At 44.0% G+C, this 21,651-nt stretch overlaps 1 protein-coding gene across 2 annotated transcripts in view; it reads left to right on the plus strand.

Annotated features, from left to right (window-relative positions):
* The first annotated feature begins 12,243 nt into the window (after positions 1 to 12,243).
* The window catches only part of sv2ca (synaptic vesicle glycoprotein 2Ca), a 29,626-nt gene continuing 20,218 nt past the window's right edge, over positions 12,244 to 21,651 (plus strand). For both annotated transcript variants that reach the window (XM_076270050.1, XM_076270051.1), the window contains exon 1: positions 12,244 to 12,841. In XM_076270050.1, the coding sequence (XP_076126165.1) occupies positions 12,244 to 12,841 (598 nt within the window). The remainder of the gene's footprint in view (positions 12,842 to 21,651) is intronic.

The raw sequence follows: 21,651 nt of genomic DNA on the forward strand, positions 1-21,651 counted from the left end.
CGCACAGCATGATGGAAGCCACTATTAGTTTAAAACAATATAAGCCTAGTGAGAAAATGGAACGTTAGGCTATGTTTTTCTTTAGTGGCCTCATATTATTTTTGTTTCAAATGAATGTGCATGGAATTGAAGGAGAGGTCAAGCTCCACTAAAGTATCCCTGAATTTATCCCTCTAGCCACAGTGATTTAATTTTAAATTGAATTAAAATGTTTGTTTTTTGTTAACATGTCAGGGTAAGCTATGTATCGCTCAAGCAGGGGGATCTCTAGGATGCTTCAGAAGCTGTCAAATAGCAGGGTTAGGCTATACCACAACATCACACCTCTGTGACTCAATGTGATCCCACGGGTATTTATCACTGCCCTGCCCGGAGCCCGACAGGCAGTAAATTATTTGGCTTTGAGGGACTTTCTATCACAAAGTCTTTCATTTCTATTTGAGCCACTGCCAGCTAACATTCACAGGATACCTTTGTCAATGTCTGGGAAAGAGAGTAAATGGAGGGAAGAAGCTTGGCGGTGTCGTCACAAATCTCTACCGTCCCTCCTGTCCATTTTCATTAGCAGAGCATCTGTCTCTGCAGAGGAAGGAAGAGAGAGAGGGAGAGAGAAGGAGAGAGAGAGAGAGGGAGAGAGAAGGATGTGACCCTGCCATAAACCCGCCAGTTGGGGGATCGTTTGGTCATTTCAAAGAATGGGTTGTAGATAGGATCAGGGTCACAGGGTTGAGACTTGTGTGAAGAGCTTGTTTGAATTTGCTCGCAGGTCTGCTAAAAAAGCAGGTCTCTTGTGCGTTATTATGACCATCGCTAGTGTTGCGTCATATAGGCTAGGTTTAGTTTTTTTATTTCCGGATTTTTTTTTCTTCAGTAAATTTCTGTCAACGATTTCCGAGACACTGAAAGACCTGTGTATATCTCGAGAACCGTAGGGCCTAGGATGACCAACTTTTTTTCATATGTTGGTCTCCAGGGGCCATGTCAACACATCCACATATCCACTCATTTGAGGTGTAGCACCACCTAGTTAAAAATGAAAAGGCAAAAACGATGTGTTGTAATCGCAGGGATCCTTGGATCAGAAATGCATGAAATTTGAAGTGTAGGATCATTATGACACCCTCTGAATGCATGCCAAATTTCATTCTGTTCTGTTCATGGGGGGCCATATCACCTACACATACGCACACTTATACTTATATATAGTTATATTTATATACTTATACACACATAGACACAGGCACACACAGACAATACACATGCATATGCACACACACACAGGCATGCACACACGCACAGGCACTCACACACACACGCACGCACGCACACACACACATACACACATAAACACACTCACACACATGCACACGAGTGCGCACACACACACACACATAAAAACACACACACATGCAAGCAAGCAGGCACATGCACACACACACAGATAAACACACACACACACACCCCATTACCCCCACATACACACTCACAAGTTAACACACACACACACAAAGAAACACACATATACACAAAAACAAACACACACTCATTTACATACACAAAAGTTGCAAGAGTAGGGGCTGGAGTAGGAGATGGAGACAAATTGACAAGCGTGATTTATTTTTGAGGAGAGAATGTGCAGGACTGAGCGGCGGTCATATGTTGTTTGATAGTTTACATGCATGAAGATTTTACGTACCTCACTGCTATTCCCTGATACTGAATGTGGAATACTCAAAAGAAGAAACATAAGTAAAAAATATAACAGCTAAAAGACTACTTTGACAAAACATCCTATTTTATTTGTGATTTGAAGCATTTTAACGGATCACCTACAGTGATTATTAAAGAGAATCATGTCACCGTAGACATTATTTTCTTGTCTGTTCGATGTAATAAAAAGAGCAATGAAAACCACCAAAAATACGTTAAATGCTGAGAGAAACAGCATTAGTTTGTGCTTGAGATGAGATCTAGTCAAGTGAGTTGAGCTATAATGTATCCCTACCAGTTTTTTTTTACTCCCAACAGATATAAGTAGATTACTCGCATGTATCAAGTGTCTGTATGCATACTGATATAACAATATTCTTTAAAATTGGAGCAGAGAGGTTCTATGCGTGTTCCCGGTCCTCATAAGTGAAATGGCGCAGAGGAATACTGCATTCTGCCGTGGTCTCTCATTAAGATAAGTGCTGCTTGGCTCTTCATCATTTGTACCGTAAATGTAGCCCACTTGCCAACACTGAATGGAAGAGTGCTTCAGCCTGAGGTCACAGACTCTATGAATCACCACATTTAGAGGACAAAAAGATGCTTCTCTTTTCTCTCTCTCTTTCTCTTTGTGTGTGAGAGAGCGTGTTTCCCCCGTGTTTAAGTGTAGAGGTACTTCTTAATGTGCCTTGCCATGTGTGTTTGTGTATGTTCCATGTCACAGCATGCATGTGTGCGTGTGAGGTACTTTTTTGAAAGTGAAATGGTGCACTTTAATCACACTCCTGGTTTGTTAAAAACTCACCCTGGACCGGGGCCAAACATGGTCAGTCCTTGGCACTGTGGGAAGCCAGCTGTGCACTTTCTGCTTTGCCCCCAAGGAGCCTCTGCGCCAGAGACCCAGGGGACCCTGCAGCAGCACCCTGGACAGCGCCCACCAGCACAGCACAGCACAGCACAGCCTCACTGTGGAAGGCATAGGCCTACCTAAAACGGCTTGGGTAGCAACAGCTGTCCAGGTATTAGCCAAACTGAGCTTTGTTTTATTGATTTTTTTTCTCCCCTAGCTGCACACAGAACTAACCACTGTATGTTTATCATGGTTCCATGTTTCAGTCCGAATGAGCCACAAAATGCATAATGTCCTTAATTAGTCCATATAATATATGCTATTTGCAGATTATTTCTCTGAAAGCTAAGTTACTACCAGGTTGAATTTCAAATGTCCGAGGATGGACAAATCAAATTTTGTTTTTGACTTGAACGATGTCATTTTGTGTTCCCTTTAACTTGACCAGTGTCTTTGCCAAAAGTTAATAAAGTTTATTATTTAAAAAAAAAAAGCAGATTTCTCCCAACATCTCTCATTGTTGCTATGCTTCTGTAACTTTTGCCATTTTGGCATTTTACTCAGTGCCATTTTATGCCTCCCCCCACTTCTACATTTGGATGAAGAAGGCATTCTGCTGTAGCCTACTTGTTTGACTGTTAATTTATGACATTCTCTTTCGAATGGTAGAATGAGGGCAGAGAGGGTAATCAAGGATCTTTGGTGAGGGGATTGGTGCTGTTAATCATTTTATTCAGAATGGCCTGAGGGTGGCTATGAGGTGAGCTGCCTTTTGACAGATAAGGAACATTGATTGTGTTCACTTATGTAATTATTTGAGCATTGTTGCATACATTTGGAGGGCAATGGCTCTCAATTAGCCATTTATGCCATATCTAAAAGTAAGGATGAAAATGTTATTTATCATCAATAATAATTTAAGCCACATCAAGATATATATCAAATGAACAGTGTCCACTTTGTGCTACAGCACAACAGACATAGACACATACATACATACACGACAGATAGATCAGATTTTTTGAAAACCTCCAGATAGCTTCCATTCTCTTGAATACGCAGAATTTACGTTGGTTGCGTCACGTTGTGGTTGTAAAAACACGTCCGATTTTCTTTAGTCTGTCCTTACTTTTTCAGGCTGGGCGCTTTGACGAACGCGCTCCCTGACAGGCATGCACGGGGCGTGCAACGGTAGGCTACCGACGCACCGACGCAATGCTTCTTTCTTATTTCATCTCACCACTTGCCTTGCTTATTCCATGAGACGGGGGTTACCCGCATCAAGCCATTATATACAGTTATTGATTCTCTCTCTGTCTCTCTCTGTCTCTCTCTTCTTTCTTCAAGTAGCTCACTGCAGAGATAGAACTGCAACGGGGAAAACCTTACCGGCAGCAACTAGCCTACCTCAATTTCTTACATAGAACTAAATAAAAAATCTCTACGCGCTATCAGCAAGGCTTTTAGCAATGGGTTGTTGTCCTTGCACTTCCATCTACGTTGCACCTTAAACGGTAAGTATTATTCTGTTTCCTCCTACAGATATTGAGAATTCGTGCATTTTCAGCATCCCTGCTTTTCTAAGATTGGAAATGACTGTTATTTCCTGATAATGAAAACTTCGTCTTTTGAGAGGTGCAAGCTAGGCGTATTGACATATGTTGCTCATGGGAAACTGGATGCTGCTGTTTTTAACTTTTAGGCTATTACATGAGAGCATCGGGTGTAGGGGAAGGCTGCTGCATAAGCCAATTGCTTTGCCCACTCAGCAATTTAGTCAGTGTTTTCGTGACGGACTACAAATGAGATTGTAAGTAGCCAACCCTGCCTTGTGTGTCATAGTTTAGGCTAAAATGTAAATATTAAGGTTTGCAACATGTAAAGTTATAGGCTAGACTATTGTGTGTTCTATTCGCCTAAGTCATGTTCATGGACACGACTATCTTTGTAGCTAGATTAAGTTATTTTGCTTTAGAGATAGAAGGTATTTTACGTATGTTGGACTGGGTAATGCTTTGAACGAAGGGAAAAAAGCAGTTTTGCCAAGTCTCCGTCTCTCAAGTAGCTTCAGTCACATCTAATGTGCACGACGACATCAGCCCGGGGCAATTTAAGCACTCTGCAGTGAGAGCGCAGCGGCACATCTATCTGTACATTTTTGTGTCGGTGCGCATATTTAGAGGTATTTTCATATCTATTCATGTATCTATGTTCAGAGACAATTCTCCAGTGTCCATACGGCTGTTTATTAGTGTTGCATAGCTCACACAAGGCTTTATTGCACAAAAGTTTAGTTTTGTTCTTACACTTTTTCAATTGAGAAATAGCATAGCCTATTTCTTTTCCAGTGAGGTTTTCTAAGCACTGTGCCAAATAATTACACATGATTGCATTGATCCAAATGATGATTTAGTAGTTAGAGATTATCAATTAAAGATGGAAAAATGGGGTTCCTTGACTTTGAGAGCCACTGATGCTTGTGGATAACTTTCCTTGTTGGATTGGATCGAATGAAATGCAGAACATGCACCTTATAGCCTAGTATGTCTGCATCAGGCAACATGAACGGCTTGCTGTGATTTGAATCAGTTGGCCTTTACATTTATTTGAACTGAGAATGTGTTTGCCTTCCAATGCATTTTATCAGTATTAGTCATTGTATAACTAAGTTGTAGGCTAGTCATTGTGGTTCTCAAGTCATTATTCTAAGAGAAACCACAGATAGTTGCTGATTCAAGAGGGTCCGGTCCATCTAGGGTCTATCTAGGACGTTGTTTGCAATGGAAGGTTTAGGTTGGAATTAATTAATTGTTATTCTGTCATAAGGTCTTCTCTACTACCTACTTGCTGCCCCCCCCCCCCCTCTTTCTCTCTGGGTTATTTGCAGCTGTAAGACGCATATTGTGTTATCCTTGTTCGAATGGTGACCACACTGAAGGGGCCTGATGGAGCTGTTACCTTTGCATTAGTCTCTCCTTTAGTCCAATCAGCTTGTCATTGGGGGCTGAGTGTTCAAGGTTGCATTCAAGATGGTAGCACTCCATCAGCATGGCCGCCATAACGAGGCTTTTACTGGGGCGCTGCTCAAGTTTAGATAAATCAGGTGTGGGGTGTGAGTCACCCTCCTCATTAGTGGGTTTTCAGCTACTTGCCAATTTAGCCACAACTCATTAAGCTTTTTTTGGAATCTCGGTGTGTAGGTTACATCAAAATGATAGCTAACCCTCTCTAAGCATAAAAGCAGACATGGTGTTAAATGGTTGGTTGGTCTGGAAGCTTGTCAGTCTATGTCATATGCCTCTTTTGCTAAAGAGTACTTAATTGTGGAATATATTTTAAAGAGAAATGTAGATTTTAGCACTGAATCCTGTAGAGGTATTAGCTTTCAACACCGTTTTATGTAATCATTCAAAGTGATCTTCACTGCATATTAATGACCAAACTGTATGGTGGGCCTGCACATAAGCTTTATTCATTAGTCATCAGTGTGCCATGAGAATGTTTGACCGTGGCCATCTCTCCCTCATGCTCTTCTCTGACTCTGTGGTGGTACCTGGCATGGCTGGGTGAACATATGTCCGGTGCTTAGATCAGAGAGCCACTCGTTTGTTTGCGTGAGAGCCCCCGCAGCCTTGTGTGTGTGCATGTGTGGGGGTGGGTGGGCTCCATCTCTTTCCATCTCTCTTTCTCTCTCTCCTCCCTCTCTCTCTCTCTCTCTCTCTCTCTCTCAGTGTCCCTCTTTCCCTCTGTGCTCATTGAGGAAAAATTCCTTATTGAATTACCTGCAGGCCGAGGAAGGGCAGATCAGCCAACCAAGCTCTGATGCAGAGTGACAGCCTCAATGCAATCTGCAATTCCTCTCTCTTTCTTCTCTCTCTCTTTCTCTCTCTCTCTCTCTGTCTGTCTCTCTCTCTCTCCCTCTCTCTAAAAAGGTTGCAATGCATGGATATGTTGTCCTATTAAGATGTATGCATGCGCTTTCAAACCGCTATAGTCGGAGAACAAGATCAGTCAGAATGAGTGATGATATGACATGAGATACTAAAACAAAGTGTCACAACCAGAACAGGGTATGCTTTGTTATGATAAGTGTTATTCTCCTGTAATCAATACACTTGGACATTGGTTGCCCAGTCTAGGGCCAATCTCAGTATAGGAGACACTTAGGTGTGAAATAGGTAACACTACCATTCTTAACTCGGATCAGTAACTTCTTACAAAGACTGTTTGTAACCCTTAGTTACAAGTGCCCTTAGACCACTATTTCATTGCAATTCACTTGAATTTGCATTTCAAATAAAGTTTATGTTGCACTCTTATCACTGAACACTATCTCATGGTTCTTTGCAAAACTCAAGGTCTAAAACCCTGTAGTGCAAGCAAAAAGGTGATATGCTGTAACGGCCATCTTTATATGTTGATGAGCAACGTTGATTAATGAATTTTTTTTATTTAGTACATTTTGTGTACTGCCATTTCATGTGTATCTTTCTTTGGAACCAACTTAATTTACATATGTGTAGGTGTGCTCTTATCATCCACAAAGAAATTAATTTGTGTCAACATTAACCATACATAGAGACACCACAGGGGAAGCCCACCCACTGGGTATGAGTAAATAAGAATCAGCTCGAGCAAAAAAAATCCATTCCTGAGCTCTGCTTGTAGAAGGGGACTTGTGGTATGTGGGCTATCATTAAGGATGGGAGTGAACACAGCAGCCTTGAAATATGTCACAACACCTCCCTCATCCACCTTTCAGAGTTTCTAATCTGTGTGTGCCCACACAGTTTGTTTGTGCTCTCTCACTCTCTCTCTCTATCTCTCTCTCAGTCTCTGGTTCCTTTCCTTCACTCTCTCCTATGTCACTTTCACCCTGTCTCTGTGTCTCCATCACTGTTCTTTGTACCCCCCTCCTTTTTCTCTCTCTCTCTTTCTCTCTCACACACCCACACACAGCCTCTCGCAGTCTGTTTATATCTATCTTTAGTATTACTTCGTTCTGGGCTCTTGGTATCTCCATCCCCCCCCCCCCCCCCCACTCTCTTTCTTTTTATCTCTCTCTCTCTTCTCTCTGTCTCTTTCTTTCTCTCTCTCTCTCTCTCCCCTCCATCTTATGCTAATGGTATCAATGGCCGATGAAATCTCTTAACACAAGACGTTCCAGACTCCCTCTCAGGGATGAGGTTATGTGCTTTTAGTTCTGATGTGATTACGCCCAAGCCTGGCCCATTAGAAGATTGGACAGGACTGATTTGCACTGTCTGACAGTAATGAACGAAACTGACCCCTCTGTCCCCCTCCCTTTTACGGCTACTCATCTGACATTGCTTTCTGGATGCCAGTCAAAGTCAAATGTGTCATCATTTCCAGTTAGGAATGCAACATGGTGTGCTGTGTAGTTGGCTAACACAGGGTTTGGCCGTCTGGCCGTCTGTCCGTCTGTCTATTTCACTTTCTTTCTTTCTTACTGCAAAATCTATGTTATTGAATCATTTGTGCATAGTATTGTCAAATGGATACCATTATAGCTAGGTCAGTCTGGTGGGTGTAATCTGACATTACCTCTGCTCCCACGTACACAAGCAGCATTGATTTTCCCACAAAGGTTAATCAGGCCTTGTTTTTTTTTGTTTTCAAAAAACAAAATCAAAACAAAACAATAGATCTTTATTGTTGTGGGAAAACTAACCTAAGAAAAACTGATCCGATTAATCTCTCAGGTCTTACCGTTATATTATGCAATTTACAAACCCTCATAAATTACAGTATGTATAATACTGTAACTATGTTTGTAAGTGACTGAGAATAATGATTTGATTTGGTCCCACTTTAAATCAAGTGCCCTTATTGCAGTGCACTTATGTGGGTAATGGTACTATACCCCAGTATAACTGTACAGCATTTGGTTGTAATTGAAAAGTAAAGATACACATTAAAATAACAAAAAGAGAAGTGGTATATTATTGCTACATTATCTAAAGCTGGCATTTGTTTTTCTAAGCATATTCATACCAAATATGAATAACTATGTGACTACTGGAAACATCAAACTATGTGATCTCAACTGGTACCCTGCAATCGCGCTTCTCATCAACCTCCTCTCATCTCATCTCATGCTTAGACATTCAAGCGTGCAGTGCTTGACCTGCGGTAATTCTTTACATACCAAAGAGGCCAGTATTGACCAGAGGCACCATACATCATCTGGACAGGGGTCTATCGAGAGCACGAGTCCTGTTTTCAGACCTTATCCTGCTGGATCCGGAATCTTTGTTTAACCCAATCCATCCATGTCCTCAATTCATAAGGAGCTGAGGGACTGCTGCTGCTGCTCCGTGACTCTACCGAATCCTCTTCACTGTTTATTTTTTCCTGCTGAGCTGGCTGTCTCCTATCAGTCATCCTGATGATGGCTGCTGGGGTGTAGAGGCCTGTGATAAGGCTCTTGGGGGCTGTCAGGGCCAGATGGGGGGGGGGGGGTAGGTTTGACCCCAGACTGACAAACAGATGTGGGCCAGGCAACAGAACCAATAATGGATGGCTCCCGAAAGGGAATTGCCTCCCACCTCCTGCATGCTGACTGTGAAATGGGTTGAGGGGAGAACTGTTGTGCTGATCTTTGATGCCAACAGACTGGTTTTCATCCTTGGAGCATTTAGGAGTATTACAGTGTGCTTCGAATACTGAAGCATTGTGGTATTTTTTTACCAAATTTCCAACTAAATTACTTACTGGATTTGCTTCCTACTATCTAAATTTTATGATCAAGCTGTACATCCCCCACTGCGGTCTTCTGATGAGTGTCTATTGTGTCGACCAGTCATAAATGCTAGGTCAAATGGTGGACTCTTCTCAGTGGTTCCATGCTGGTGGAATGAGTTGCCCAGTGCTCTCTGTTCCTGTGATAGTTTTGGGTCTTTCCAGAGGGCTCTAAAGGCATATCTGTTCAGCATGCACTTAGTTAATTAAGCGTTTCTTATGAGTTATGGTTTGTAGTATTTGTTTATTTTCATTTGGCTATTGATTGCATTGACATTATTGTTTATTATTTCTATTCTCCTTAATGTAGTCTTAAAACTGTTCACTGTTCATTTTAACTATTGTATTGTTTTTATTTGTAAGTCGCTTTAGACAAAAGCGTCTGCCAAATCCCATAACCATAACCATAACCAAATGACATCTCCCAGGCACATTTAACAAACTTTGTGCACTATTTTGATAGGTATGTGCAGCATTAAGTATGGTTTGTTTATTGACCAGCATGAATACCAACATGTTAAAACTGATATTCCATTCCCGCACAAAATGGCATACAGTTGATCTGTCTGTTTTTACACACAGTAATGCGAAATCATTGATCATGTTCATCGTTTACAAATTGTCTGCATCCCTGTGAGAATTGAGCTGAATAACCTGGAATCGGCAGTGACATTTTCCTTCTCAGTCCAACGATGTCTTGAGGAGCAGTTAGTGGTGTTTTGGCAGGGGCTCAGCAGCCCCTCTGGACGGAGCATCAGGGCCCATTAAAACCCCGCTGAAACATCACACTCCCCAACAGCATGCCACTGCGACCTCCACAATGCTCGCAGCCAACTGCCATCCATCAGGGAGGCCAGGAATTCTTTTTAAAGCTTACTTTTATTTATCTGTGGCATTAAAAGGTGTGTGGCATATTTACTGTTCTGAAGGACGCCCAGATTTTAAGTAGCTCACTTGTTTAAGAATAAATATACACTCAACTCTTCTCCTCTCTTCTCTTCTCTTCTCTTCTCTTCTCTTCTCTCCTCCTTTCCCCACCTTTGTTCTCTCTGCTTTTGGGACTGTATGCCTAAGAGGGGTTACAGTATTCAAGGATGTTTAGAGGCCCTGTGTGTGTGTGTGTGTGTGTTTTATTCTGGCCTTTTTACCTCTGACTGGAGGCACATGTGTTTTAGTTACTGCAGTTGGCAGGTGATGACTTATATTAGGCCTTGCTGGTTCAAAGAGAGAGGTGATACTGTCCATCTTTATGCAGTTAAAAAATGGCAGTCCCTTTTCATCTAGAATGACTTTTGACCTTTGGAACTTCCTGAGGGTGGGTAGATAAGAGAGGGTGCTTGGGGGGTAAGGTCAAACCACAGGGGCAACATTTGAGGGAGTCATCAGTGAATTGCATGCATGGGTTGTAAGGATGAGTCTTTCGGTCTGCTTGGCTAGTCATGCCTTAGACCTCTGTTCTATTACAGCAAAGACAAATTGATTTTGCACTGAGGGTTGTTTATTAGCTCTCCCCCTGCACACTTCAATTGGATTTCCACAAAACAAAACATGACTCAGCATTTTATTTCCGTATGCCTGTAGAAGAAATGCAGAGGAGGAATGATTTACTTCAGCCAGGAAATATATTTAGATATCTGCCTGCATAATGAACACCTACACATAAGAATATATTTCACCTGTTATACTTGAAAAATGTAATCATCGTGTTTAATTTGAGTATAAAAATGTGTTAAAACATAGTGATTGGGCCTTATTTACTTTCGGATGCTATGGCTAGGATGAAGACCATGGTATCAATGGTATCAAACTACATGGCTTAACACACCCATTAGGGCTAGCAAAAAGGGCTATATAACGCTATATCATGCTCACTCAGTGAGTGCTGTTTGTTTCTCTCTCTCCCTCTGTGACTTCCTTTTTATATTTACATGGACTATTGTGGACCTTGTTGAAATGCAACTGATACTTATTGGTCCTGGTTTTGTTACAGTGCATAAGTAATATGCCTTTCAAGTTAACAGCCAATGACCTTAATGACTATTCGAAGTCTTTTGACTTATATGTAGAATCTGTGTTCAGATTTCTGTGTTCTGTGTTGATTTTCCATTAATTACATGATATTACATTTCAGTATGCATTATTAAAAGCTTCATTATAAATAATAAATTAATCGTGATTAATCACAGCAGAATTCTGTGATTTATTAATTAATTAATTTAAATAGTTTGAAAGCACTAAAGCAAAGGCATACATGTAGAATGGATAGTTTTTTTTGTTATACCATTCACCTTGTACCACTCACTCAAGTAGTTTATGGTTATGAATCTGAAATATTGTGTTGTCAATATTGTGTTCACTATATCTAAAAGCATGAATACAGTATGGATAGTGTTTGGTATAATCCCATTCTACTACATATTAATAGGTTTTTTCATTTACAGTACATTTACATTTACATCTACTTTATTAATTTAGCTGGCACTTTTATCCAAAGGGACTTACAGATGAAGACTGACATTAAAACTACACTGTAGGAAGTAGGCCTCAGAGTATTGATAAATAGTACCTTTACATACAGTACAATATGAATAGAGGATGATAGTGTAGACGCTCAAGTGATAACCAGAAAAGTCATGAAGTGATTTTTATCACCAGGTTTTATCGGACTAGACAGAGTATGTGGTATAAGTCCATTGTGTTGCACTGAATACAGAAACCCATCAACTCACAATCTTGCCCCTCTCACTGTTCAAAATCGCACTTCTTGAACACAGTCGCCCTCCTTGTGTCTCCCCACCCAGGTTTATGGATGATTGGCACAGCGGGGCCTGGTAGCTTCGAGTGGTGACTGCAGACTGCCTGGGGTGTCGTGACCCCATCACTTGAGCCGCTTCTCTCTCTGTGAGGCCCCAAGGCCCAACATGGACGACACGGACAGGGACAACAGGACTTCCCTGGTGCGGGGGGCCAAGGACCTGGCCAAGGAGGCCAAGCGGCACGCCGCCAAGAAGGTCACCAAGGCGGTGGACCGCGCCACGGACGAGTACGCCCTGCGCTCGTACAGCCGCTTCCAGGACGAAGAGGACGAGGACGCCGGCGGCGGAGACTATTACCACCAGGGCAACTACACAGGGCAGCCGGCCAACGACGATGAGGGCTCCAGCGATGCCACCGAGGGTCACGACGATGAGGACGAGATCTACGAGGGCGAGTACCAGGGCATCCCCAAGGACACGCCTCAGCAGCGCGACGGCCAGGTGGCACTGGGCAGGCCAGTGTCCGACGGCATGAAGGACCGGCGCGAGCTGGAGACGGAGCGACAGGCCGACGAGGAGGAGCTGGCGCAGCAATACGAGCTCATCATTCAGGAGTGCGGCCATGGACGCTTCCAGTGGCAGCTCTTCTTCACACTGGGCCTGGCCCTCATGTCCGACGGCGTGGAGGTGTTCGTCGTGGGCTTCGTGCTGCCCAGTGCAGAGACCGACATGTGCGTCCCCGACTCTAGGAGCGGCTGGCTAGGTAAGTTTTGGGGATGGGGGAAGTGGGGGTGTGAAAGAACTGAACAGACAGTGTGTGATTATCACTGCATAATTCCAATATAATTATGCAATCATTATGCATAAGACGAGCATTACGTTTTAATCAGCATTAAATGAGTTTTGAGAGATACAAGAAGCATGATGTCAGTAATATATCACGTTCAGAGATAATTACTGATTTACTTGGTAATAATTTATTTAATTTAACTTAATTTAAATTAATTTAAATGTTGTATAGACACAAGTTGGCCTTTGAAAATGTTAGAACATTTTGTTTTTGTGTTTAAAGCGTAGCTGCTTTTTCAAGATTTAGTCTGTGTGAAGCGCAAGATTGAAACAATACAAGAGTTTGGATGAAAAGCAGACATGGATTCTGAAGATTGGTTGTGGGATTGAGTCCAGTCATTTGATCAAACTAGCGTCAGATCAGAGGGCATTAAACTGATGTTGCCCAGTGCTTAGAAGTATAAATGAATTAAGACCACCAGTGCCTTGCTCTCTTTCTATCCCTCCCCTTCTCTCTCAATCACTCCCCTTCTCTCTCTATCACTCTATTCCTATCTCTCTTTCGTTCTTTTATGCCAAGCTCGTCCTAGGGGAGCCTTGGGGGCATCATGTGCCATCCTTTGCCACGCTCTGCTTCCACCTCTTTTCATGCTCCCTCACTCCCTTTGTCCTCCCTCTGTCAGGGGCTTTTAAGACATAATCGCACGTGGCCGGCCGACCAGAGCCACCAGAGGAAGGTCCTCCTCCTCCGACCCCCTCTCTCTCCGGCCGCAGATCACCGGACCGGCCAGGCGTCACAGTTTTTTTTTTTTTTTGAGGTCCCGATCGCCCACATGTAATAAATAAATAAATGACAAAACACAGGCTCTGAGACGTGACAGTGGATCACGTCCCCCTCCTGTTTGTTACCAGTGGAGCGTGAAAAAAGAAAAGGAAAAGGGAGAGAAGGGAAAAGAAAAGAAAAGAAAAGAAAAGGAGAGAAAAGGAGAGAAAAGGAGAGAAAAGGAGAGAAAAGGAGAGGAAGGGGAAGACACGCTTGCTGAAAGAGTGAGGGAGTTTGGTTGAGTGCTGTTCACAAGTGTGAGATCCATTCTTTCTAATCATTGCCTCGGTCCCCTCCCAAACCATCTCTCTCTCTCTCTCTCTCTCTCTCTCTCTATCTCTCTATCTTTTATCTCTGTATTTCTTTCAGTCTCTTCGTTCCCCCATCCATCTGTCTAATAGGTCCTGCAGGGAATTATTGCTTTTGTTGTGGCTGATGGTGTCATCGTCGCCAGCTTTCCCCCCTGTGTGCAGCGCTCCAAACGGCACGCCTCATAACCCCCCCCCCCCCCCCCTCCCCTGTCGCTCTGCTGAGAGCGAGCTCTCCAAATTTACAAGCATGACTTAAGAGAAATAGACACATAGTTTGTTTTTTTTGTTGTTTTTTTTGTCAGAAAGCAGAAACCAAAAGCTGTTCTTCGAGCCATTCCAAATCCGTTTTTGTTATGTCTGGCAGCTGGTCTTTTGTCTTTGAAATGCACCAGAGTAGCACTGGCTCCACGGACCTCCAAGTGTTTTGCCCGTGGTGACTTGTTGCATAATGCGTATAATGAGGACAACAAAAGTGCTTTAACACTTCATTAAAATGTTAGGCTCCCTTTCTTGTCCCTGTAGTCCATCGTTATGAGACAAGTAGGAATGGTTGTTACATATTTTGAGGTTTATTTTATATACATTTAGGTGATAGAGACACAACAGCTGATATCATCAGCCTTTAAAGTGTCAACATGTACTTTAGTCAGTCCACCTCAGACAAAGCTGCCTGTGTATAGCTAAAGATAAAGAATTGTATCTACCGGTACTCATACTAAAATATCCACTTTGGAATCAAACACAGTGTCCATGTAACTGCAGAGTTTTAAAACCAGATCTCTCAGACAGTGTGAGATGTTCCTCTGGCCCGCGTCTGACTTTGGGCTTTGGACTTTGGTTCTGGTCGTTTACCTTGATGAGATGACCGCGGAGACGTGCCTAATCATGAGGGCCGTGTGATTAATATGACCTCTCCTAATTGCCCTCTGCCTTTACTCTCTGTGCTCAATTATGCCATTGGTGAAGATGGCCTACTGAGCTCTGGGGCTCCGTTTCTGCCAGAGGAGAGCCCCCCCCCCCAAATAAAAACGTATGCTAAACCACAAAATCCCTGAAGTGTTTGTGGGATACTGCAGTGTGGTCAAACTGTGTTTTCCGTTTGGACCTCATTTGTCTTGGGCCCAGAGTAGTATTCTTCATGAAGGTGTTAAAGGTGTCTTTGTCTTTTAAATCACTTTCAGGTGTTTTGCTTTTGATCCCCCCGTCCTTTACCCTTTGCTCCCTTGGAACCATTTTGGATCATTCTGTTTTGTGATCTGTAGAGAGAAAGAAAGAGGGAGAGAGAGAAATCGTGTGTGTGTGAGAGAAAGGCACAGAGAGAGAGAGTTTCAAAAGCCAACATTTTTTGTCGTGTTTGCTGCTCTGTTTCAGTATCTTGATTCACAGTCACCTTAACATAAGCTCAGCTGGCTCTGTGCATCACAGAGATTCTTTGATGAGCTTCAACTGACCTGAAGTGAACTGATGCAGTGATTGAAGTGCAAATGCACCTATTCTCCACTCTGTTTAGTCCACTGATTTCTCTGTGACATTACCTAGACAAACTGTCGCTTGAGGCTGCCTGTGGCGCGGGTCTGTCTGGACGGTCACTGACCTGGTGTGGACTGGTGCAAAATCACCAGGCCGGTGTGGTGAAGGGGAAGAGGAGGAAGAAGCTCTTTTTATCTAGATTGTTTTGCTCAATTGGCTACGTGCCACTTTGGTGCTTTTTTTCCCTCTTTGCTTTTTTTCCCTCTTTCTTCTGCAAATAAGTTCACAAAACGATCACGATTCTTGTACCCCCCTCCCCATCAGCGAGCTTTTACAGTTAATGTCCCATATTATTATTTATTCCCGCCTGCGTGGAGTAATTAATTCACACCAAACCACACAAGCACACACACACACACTCTCTCTCACACACACACACACACACACACACACACACACACACACACACACACACACACACACACACACACACACACACACAAGCACACACATAAAGTGTGTTTTGCCTCAGCTCTGTGGTGTGTTGGTATGCCAAACTTTACTTTTTAACCCAGCAGTGCCATCTAGGAGCAGAAATAGCACAAGTGGAAGGAGATGGGGAAACAAGGCGGGCGGCGGATGTAACAGCGTTACAGGAGAGCGATAGGGATTTGAATGGGATGGATGACTAAAACGTTGATTGAATTACAAAATTGAATTAGCTGCTAACAGGATCCCATAGGAATCTTGCATGCTGGAGGAGGAGGAGGTGGGGGGGGGGTTACAGGGGTGAGATAGAGAGTGAAGGGGGAGGGGGTGAAGAGCACTGGGAGAGGAGGGGAGAGATAGAATGAAAAGAACAGATAGAGGGAGAGAGAGAATGAAAGGTAATAATGAGAATGAGAGAAAGAAACAAATGAGCTCTGATGCAAAAGGAATATTCATTCTAGGATCTAATTTCATTGTGATGCATCTTACAAATGCTTAATATGATACAGCAAGTATGTCACTCAGGTCAAAAATTCATCATCAAATATTATATAATTATATATATTTGCCGTCCATGGTGGAATCCCCCAGTAACGCACACAGATTAAATCTGCTTGAGCATGTCTGCGGTTTCCCACCCGTGTAGCGTGGTCCTGCAATGCTGAACACAAGTAACTAGCGTCCATGCCACCCGCCTCTGTGTCAGAGCGCATTGTGTATACAAATGAATCATCCCGTAATTGTTTGACATTTCAGGAGAGATTGAGGCAGATTGAAAGTGATTTTGACCGTGATGAGGTGGACAGGGATGAGAGTGATGATGAGGGCTTCACGTCGGGATTCTGGTAGGCTGCCCTTGGCTAGCCCCACTGTACACTTTTCACACATTCGGCTTCAACTAGGAGTGGACATATAAATAGACATTAACACCACAAAGGGAGTTCGTGTGGAGACAGAGAATACATTCTTTCTGTGTGCACACATGCGTTTGCTCTGTCTCAGTAGTGGACATGTGTTGCTGCCTTCTGCAGTTCAGATATACAGTAAGAGTGAACACTGGCACTGAGCTGTGTTGTATTAATCACTGTCACTGTAAGAATGCTAAAAAACACGGCATTAATGCACTTCATTTTTGTAACCTTACCTGTACTAAAACCCAGTGTTTGACATCTCTGTCAGCACTGTGTGTGTCTGTGTGTGTGTGTGTGTGTGTGTGTGTGTGTGTGTGTGCGAGCACGCGTGTGTGCGAGCGTGCTTGTGTCTGTATGAGTGTGCAAGCATGAACAGAGGCACTTCTCTGCTATTTCCTACACAGATAATAAAAGACGCATTGTGTTGCAGTCTTTGAGTGAAAGTGAGTGGATTTGAAAAAAAAAAAATCTTGGATTACATCAACTGTATCCCCAACAGCATCCAAGTATCATATATTATCCTTTCACTTCTAATTATCTGATAATGTGGAGTGGCAAAGCTTAGACTCTCTCTCTCTCTCCCAGTCCTTATCACAGTATCTTCTATCATCTACATTTTTATTTTACCATCTCTGCCTCTTCCCGCATCATTTCCTGCAAACCCCCCCCACACCCTTCCCTCTCAGTCTCTCTCTCTCCCTCCCTCTCTCTCCCTCTCTCTCCCTCCCTCTCTCTCCCTCTCTCTCCCCCTCTCTCTTTCTCTCCCTCCCTCTCTCTCTCTCCCTCCCTCTCTCTCTCTGTCTCCCTGTGCGCTAGCAGCCAGCTGGCAGTCTCTCAGTGCTGTGCAGACCCAGGGCAGCTGAGCGTGCCTAAACTGCAGTGGAATCTCATTGCACTACTGCAGAGATTATTTCAGCTCTCTCGTAGCTTGTGTGTGTGTGTGTGTGTGTGTGTGTGTGTGTGTGTGTGTGTGTGTGTGTGTGTGTGTGTGTGTGTGGATATCTGACTGTAAGCTGTACCTGCTGAATTAAATATTGGCTTGTAATTCCCATCACCAAACGGAGCATAATTTAACATGCAGGCGGTTACTGTCTGTTGTGTCGCTCTAACTTTCATCTCATTGCATCCCACCACACTTGCATCAGCACAAGTGCATACACACACACATACACACACACACACACACATATCTGCACAAAGAACACATACCTAACTGGTTTTATCCATAATGAATAGGTTAGGCGGTTATGGCTGATGAGGGTATGTAATGTAATATGCATGGCAGTATTTGGGGACACCTTACCTAATGTGCACTGTGAGACTTTGCACAAAGCTGTGTGAAAAAGCAAAGTGAGTGGCCAGGCCAGCGCATGAGCTGTTTAAACAGTCAAAGATGAGGCTTTGCAGGACGCAGCCTTGTGGTGGTGGTGGTGGTGAGAGGCGGGGTAAGACCAGGCTGCTGTTAAATAGTTTTCTCACTCTCTGAGGGAGAGAGAAAGAGAGATAGATGGAGAGAGAGATGGAGAGATGGATATGTGGAGAAAGGGAGAGAGAAAAGAAAGAAAGGGAGAGATGGATATGTGTAGAGAGAGAGAGAAAAAAGAAGGAGAGAGAGGGAGGAGAGAGATAGAAATGAGGAGAGAGAGAGAAAAGAGATGGGGAGAGAATTGGAGAGAGAGGGAGACAGAGAGAGAGAGAGAGAGAGAGAGAGAGATGGAGAAAAAAGAGGGGGAAGCATCAAAGCGTGAAATCAGAAACGAGGCCGTGATGCAGCTCAACGTTTCCGCCGCTCTCTGGGGTGCCCTCACAGGATCTGACAGCGAAAAAAAAAAAAAAAAAAAAAAACGCAGAGCGCTCCTCTCTCTCTCTCTCTCTCTCTCTCTCTCTCTCTCTCTCTCTTTCTTTGTCATTCACTCACTTCCTCTCTCTCTCTCTCTCTCTCTCTCTCTCTCTCTCTCTCTCTCTCTCTCTCTCTCTTTCTTTGTCATTCACTCACTTCCTCTCTCTCTCTCTCTCTCTCTCTCTCTCTCTCTCTCTCTTTCTTTGTCATTCACTCACTTCCTCTCTCGCTCTCACTCATTTCCTGCCCCCCCCCCCCCTTTGTTCATTCTTTTTTTTGTACTTCTCTCCTCTTTGGTGATCATTAAAGACAGTTTAGAGGCGAGGGAAGTTCAGTGTGGAGGTAGGTGAGGAATGGGAATGTGTAGGCTTGATTACTCTCAGTCTTTTACCGCAATCCCCATGCCTGCTGTTTTGCATCTCATTTGCCTAAAAGGATCTCCCTTTAACTTTTTGGACGTGATCCTCGAAGCTCTGTTGTAGGTGATTGTGTGTGTGTATGTGTGGGGGGGGAGTCTGTAATGGAGTCTGTAGTATATGTTTGTGAGAGAGAGAGAGAGAGAGAGAGAGAAGAGATGGAGGGAGAAAGCATAAGAAAGGGTAAAGATAGAGAGCGTGGGAGTGCACATGAGGGTGTGTACAGTTAAGTTTATGTGAGTGTGTGCAGTCGGTGATGAACATGATGGTTTTCCCATCTCTCCGTCTCTCATTGTGGCTCTGGGTAACGCCGCGCCATTACGTGTGCTGTGTCTCCCCTGTGGATGGCTTTCGCAGGGCTTTGTGTGCTGCGGAATTGATGATCTGTCCTCTAGGGACCTGCTGAGAAAACACAATCACTTTTTGTCCTCTTCTCCCCCAGCAGCAGCACCCTAAATCACCCAGCAGCCCCCTCTTCCTCCTCCTCCTCCTCCTCCTCCTCCAGCATCACACAGGCTCAACCCCCACCCCAACACACCACTCCCACCCCTGCTGTGTCATTGCTCCTCTCATCACCCCTATCTCTTCCCCATTCCTCTTGCCCACACCACACACACACACAAACACACACACACACACACACACACACACACACACACACCTCTCTCTCTTTCACGTACACACACACACACGCACACACACACAAACGTGCAAATACAGATTTACATGACGATTCACTCGTGTACACACACACACATACACACACACACACACACACACACACACACACACACACACACACCCATCATCTTGTCCATCCTCCCTGACACACATATGTACACTCGCATCACCCAACCTGCGGCCCCTTTATGTATAGATCACGAATGACCTGAAGGAAAACAGCAACACATCAACCCCCCCTGGTTCCATTCCAGCTCTCCATTAGAGACCAGTCAATGTGAGCACTCCAGTGTGACGGCCATTAAGTCTGCACTGCACTGCACCGCAGCAGGCTAACTCACCCACTCGGCTGTCAGTACCGCACCACAGAGGCTAAACTATCCCGCCGCACATTTACGTAGCGAACCCACTACGCGCCGGGCAAAAACTGCAAGTGTTGTTGTTCGGTGGGGGGTGGGGATAGACTGACATCATACACTACGGAGAAGTTTTACCCCTCTCCCCGCCCGCCGGTGTTCACACACACACACACACACACACACACACAGACACACACTCCCTCCCCTTTGGTCAAAGTGGTTTTGGTGGCACCTCTCGTCTATAGCTCTGCAGTGCTTCAGCACCATCGTCACCACACTAAATCAACCCAGTAGCACCGGAGCGTGATGGTAGAGGAGGTCAAGGTCCCTTGATTAAAATAGCCTTGGAACAGTCCCCTCCCTCCTGCGCCCTCCTGCCGTCCTGCCGAGGACATTATCAGCTTTCTCTTGTATGCAGTACATTTTTCTTTTCTTTTTTTACTTCCTTCTAAAGATCATGGCACACATTCAGTCACTGGTGCAAAAATCTGCCTGTTCTGCAAAGGCAAATGTGGTTTATGTGTGTGTGTGTGTGTGTGTGTGTGTGTGTGTGTGTGTGTGTGTGTGTGTGTGTGTGTGTGTGTGTGTGTGTATGTGTATGTGTGTAGGTGTAGGTGTAGGTGTAGGTGTGTGTGTGCATTTGTTACTTAGACTGAAAGTGTGTGTGTGTGTGTGTGTGTGTGTGTGTGTGTGTGTGTGTGTGTGTGTGTGTGTGTGTGTGTGTGTGTTTGCAAGAGTCACTGTGTATATACAGTATGTTTGTGTGTGTGTGTGTGTGTGTGTGTGTGTGTGTGTGTGCTGCCTCCGAGTGTTGATTCCCAGTTCCCCATACTACAGAGTGCTTTCTAGCCAGCGATTTCCCCTACAGTCTCAACAGAGCCCACTCTCCTGCCACACCAGCAAAACCACCTCGCTGTGATGTCTAATAATTGCTGTGGTGGTTCATGAGCAGCAGTTTGCAAGTGCTTGGTCACCGAGAGGGAATAAAGAGCTGCAGACGCTCCGTTTTACTGAAGAAGTCGACAACGTGACGCAACATTATTTCAGATTTTTAACTGGGAACAAACCTCCAGCATTTTCTCGCAACCACTACAAAATGCTACCAAGCCACATTGCTTTGTCTCTGTGTTTTCTGTCAAGAGTAAACATACGGTTAAATTTTTTCCTTAACCCTCATTTCCACCCAGAACTACGCACACTGTGGCCACGGTGGTGACGTCAGAAGGCACTCTGTCGCTGCTTTGCATCACCTGTCTCCCCCATGTAATTAAATTAATCAGATCGATTGCCTTTCCACTCTCATCAGTATTCACCCATCGCTTTTAGAGGAGCAATTCCCTTTGCTTTGCTGTGCCTTACTTAGGGAAAGGTTTTCTGCCTTGTCCACAGACTTTCTTTCACTCTCTCTCTCTCTCTCTCTGTCTCTCTCTTTCTGTCCCTTTCTCTCTCTCTTTCTCTCTTTGTGTCCCTTTCTCTCTGTCCCC

This window comes from Alosa pseudoharengus, unplaced genomic scaffold (genome assembly GCF_046254945.1).
Source record: "Alosa pseudoharengus isolate Yale_2024_CS ecotype anadromous, Long Island Sound unplaced genomic scaffold, YU_APseudo_1.1 YU_APseudo_1.1_scf_6, whole genome shotgun sequence".
In the NCBI taxonomy this organism is placed as follows: Eukaryota; Metazoa; Chordata; class Actinopteri; order Clupeiformes; family Clupeidae; genus Alosa; species Alosa pseudoharengus.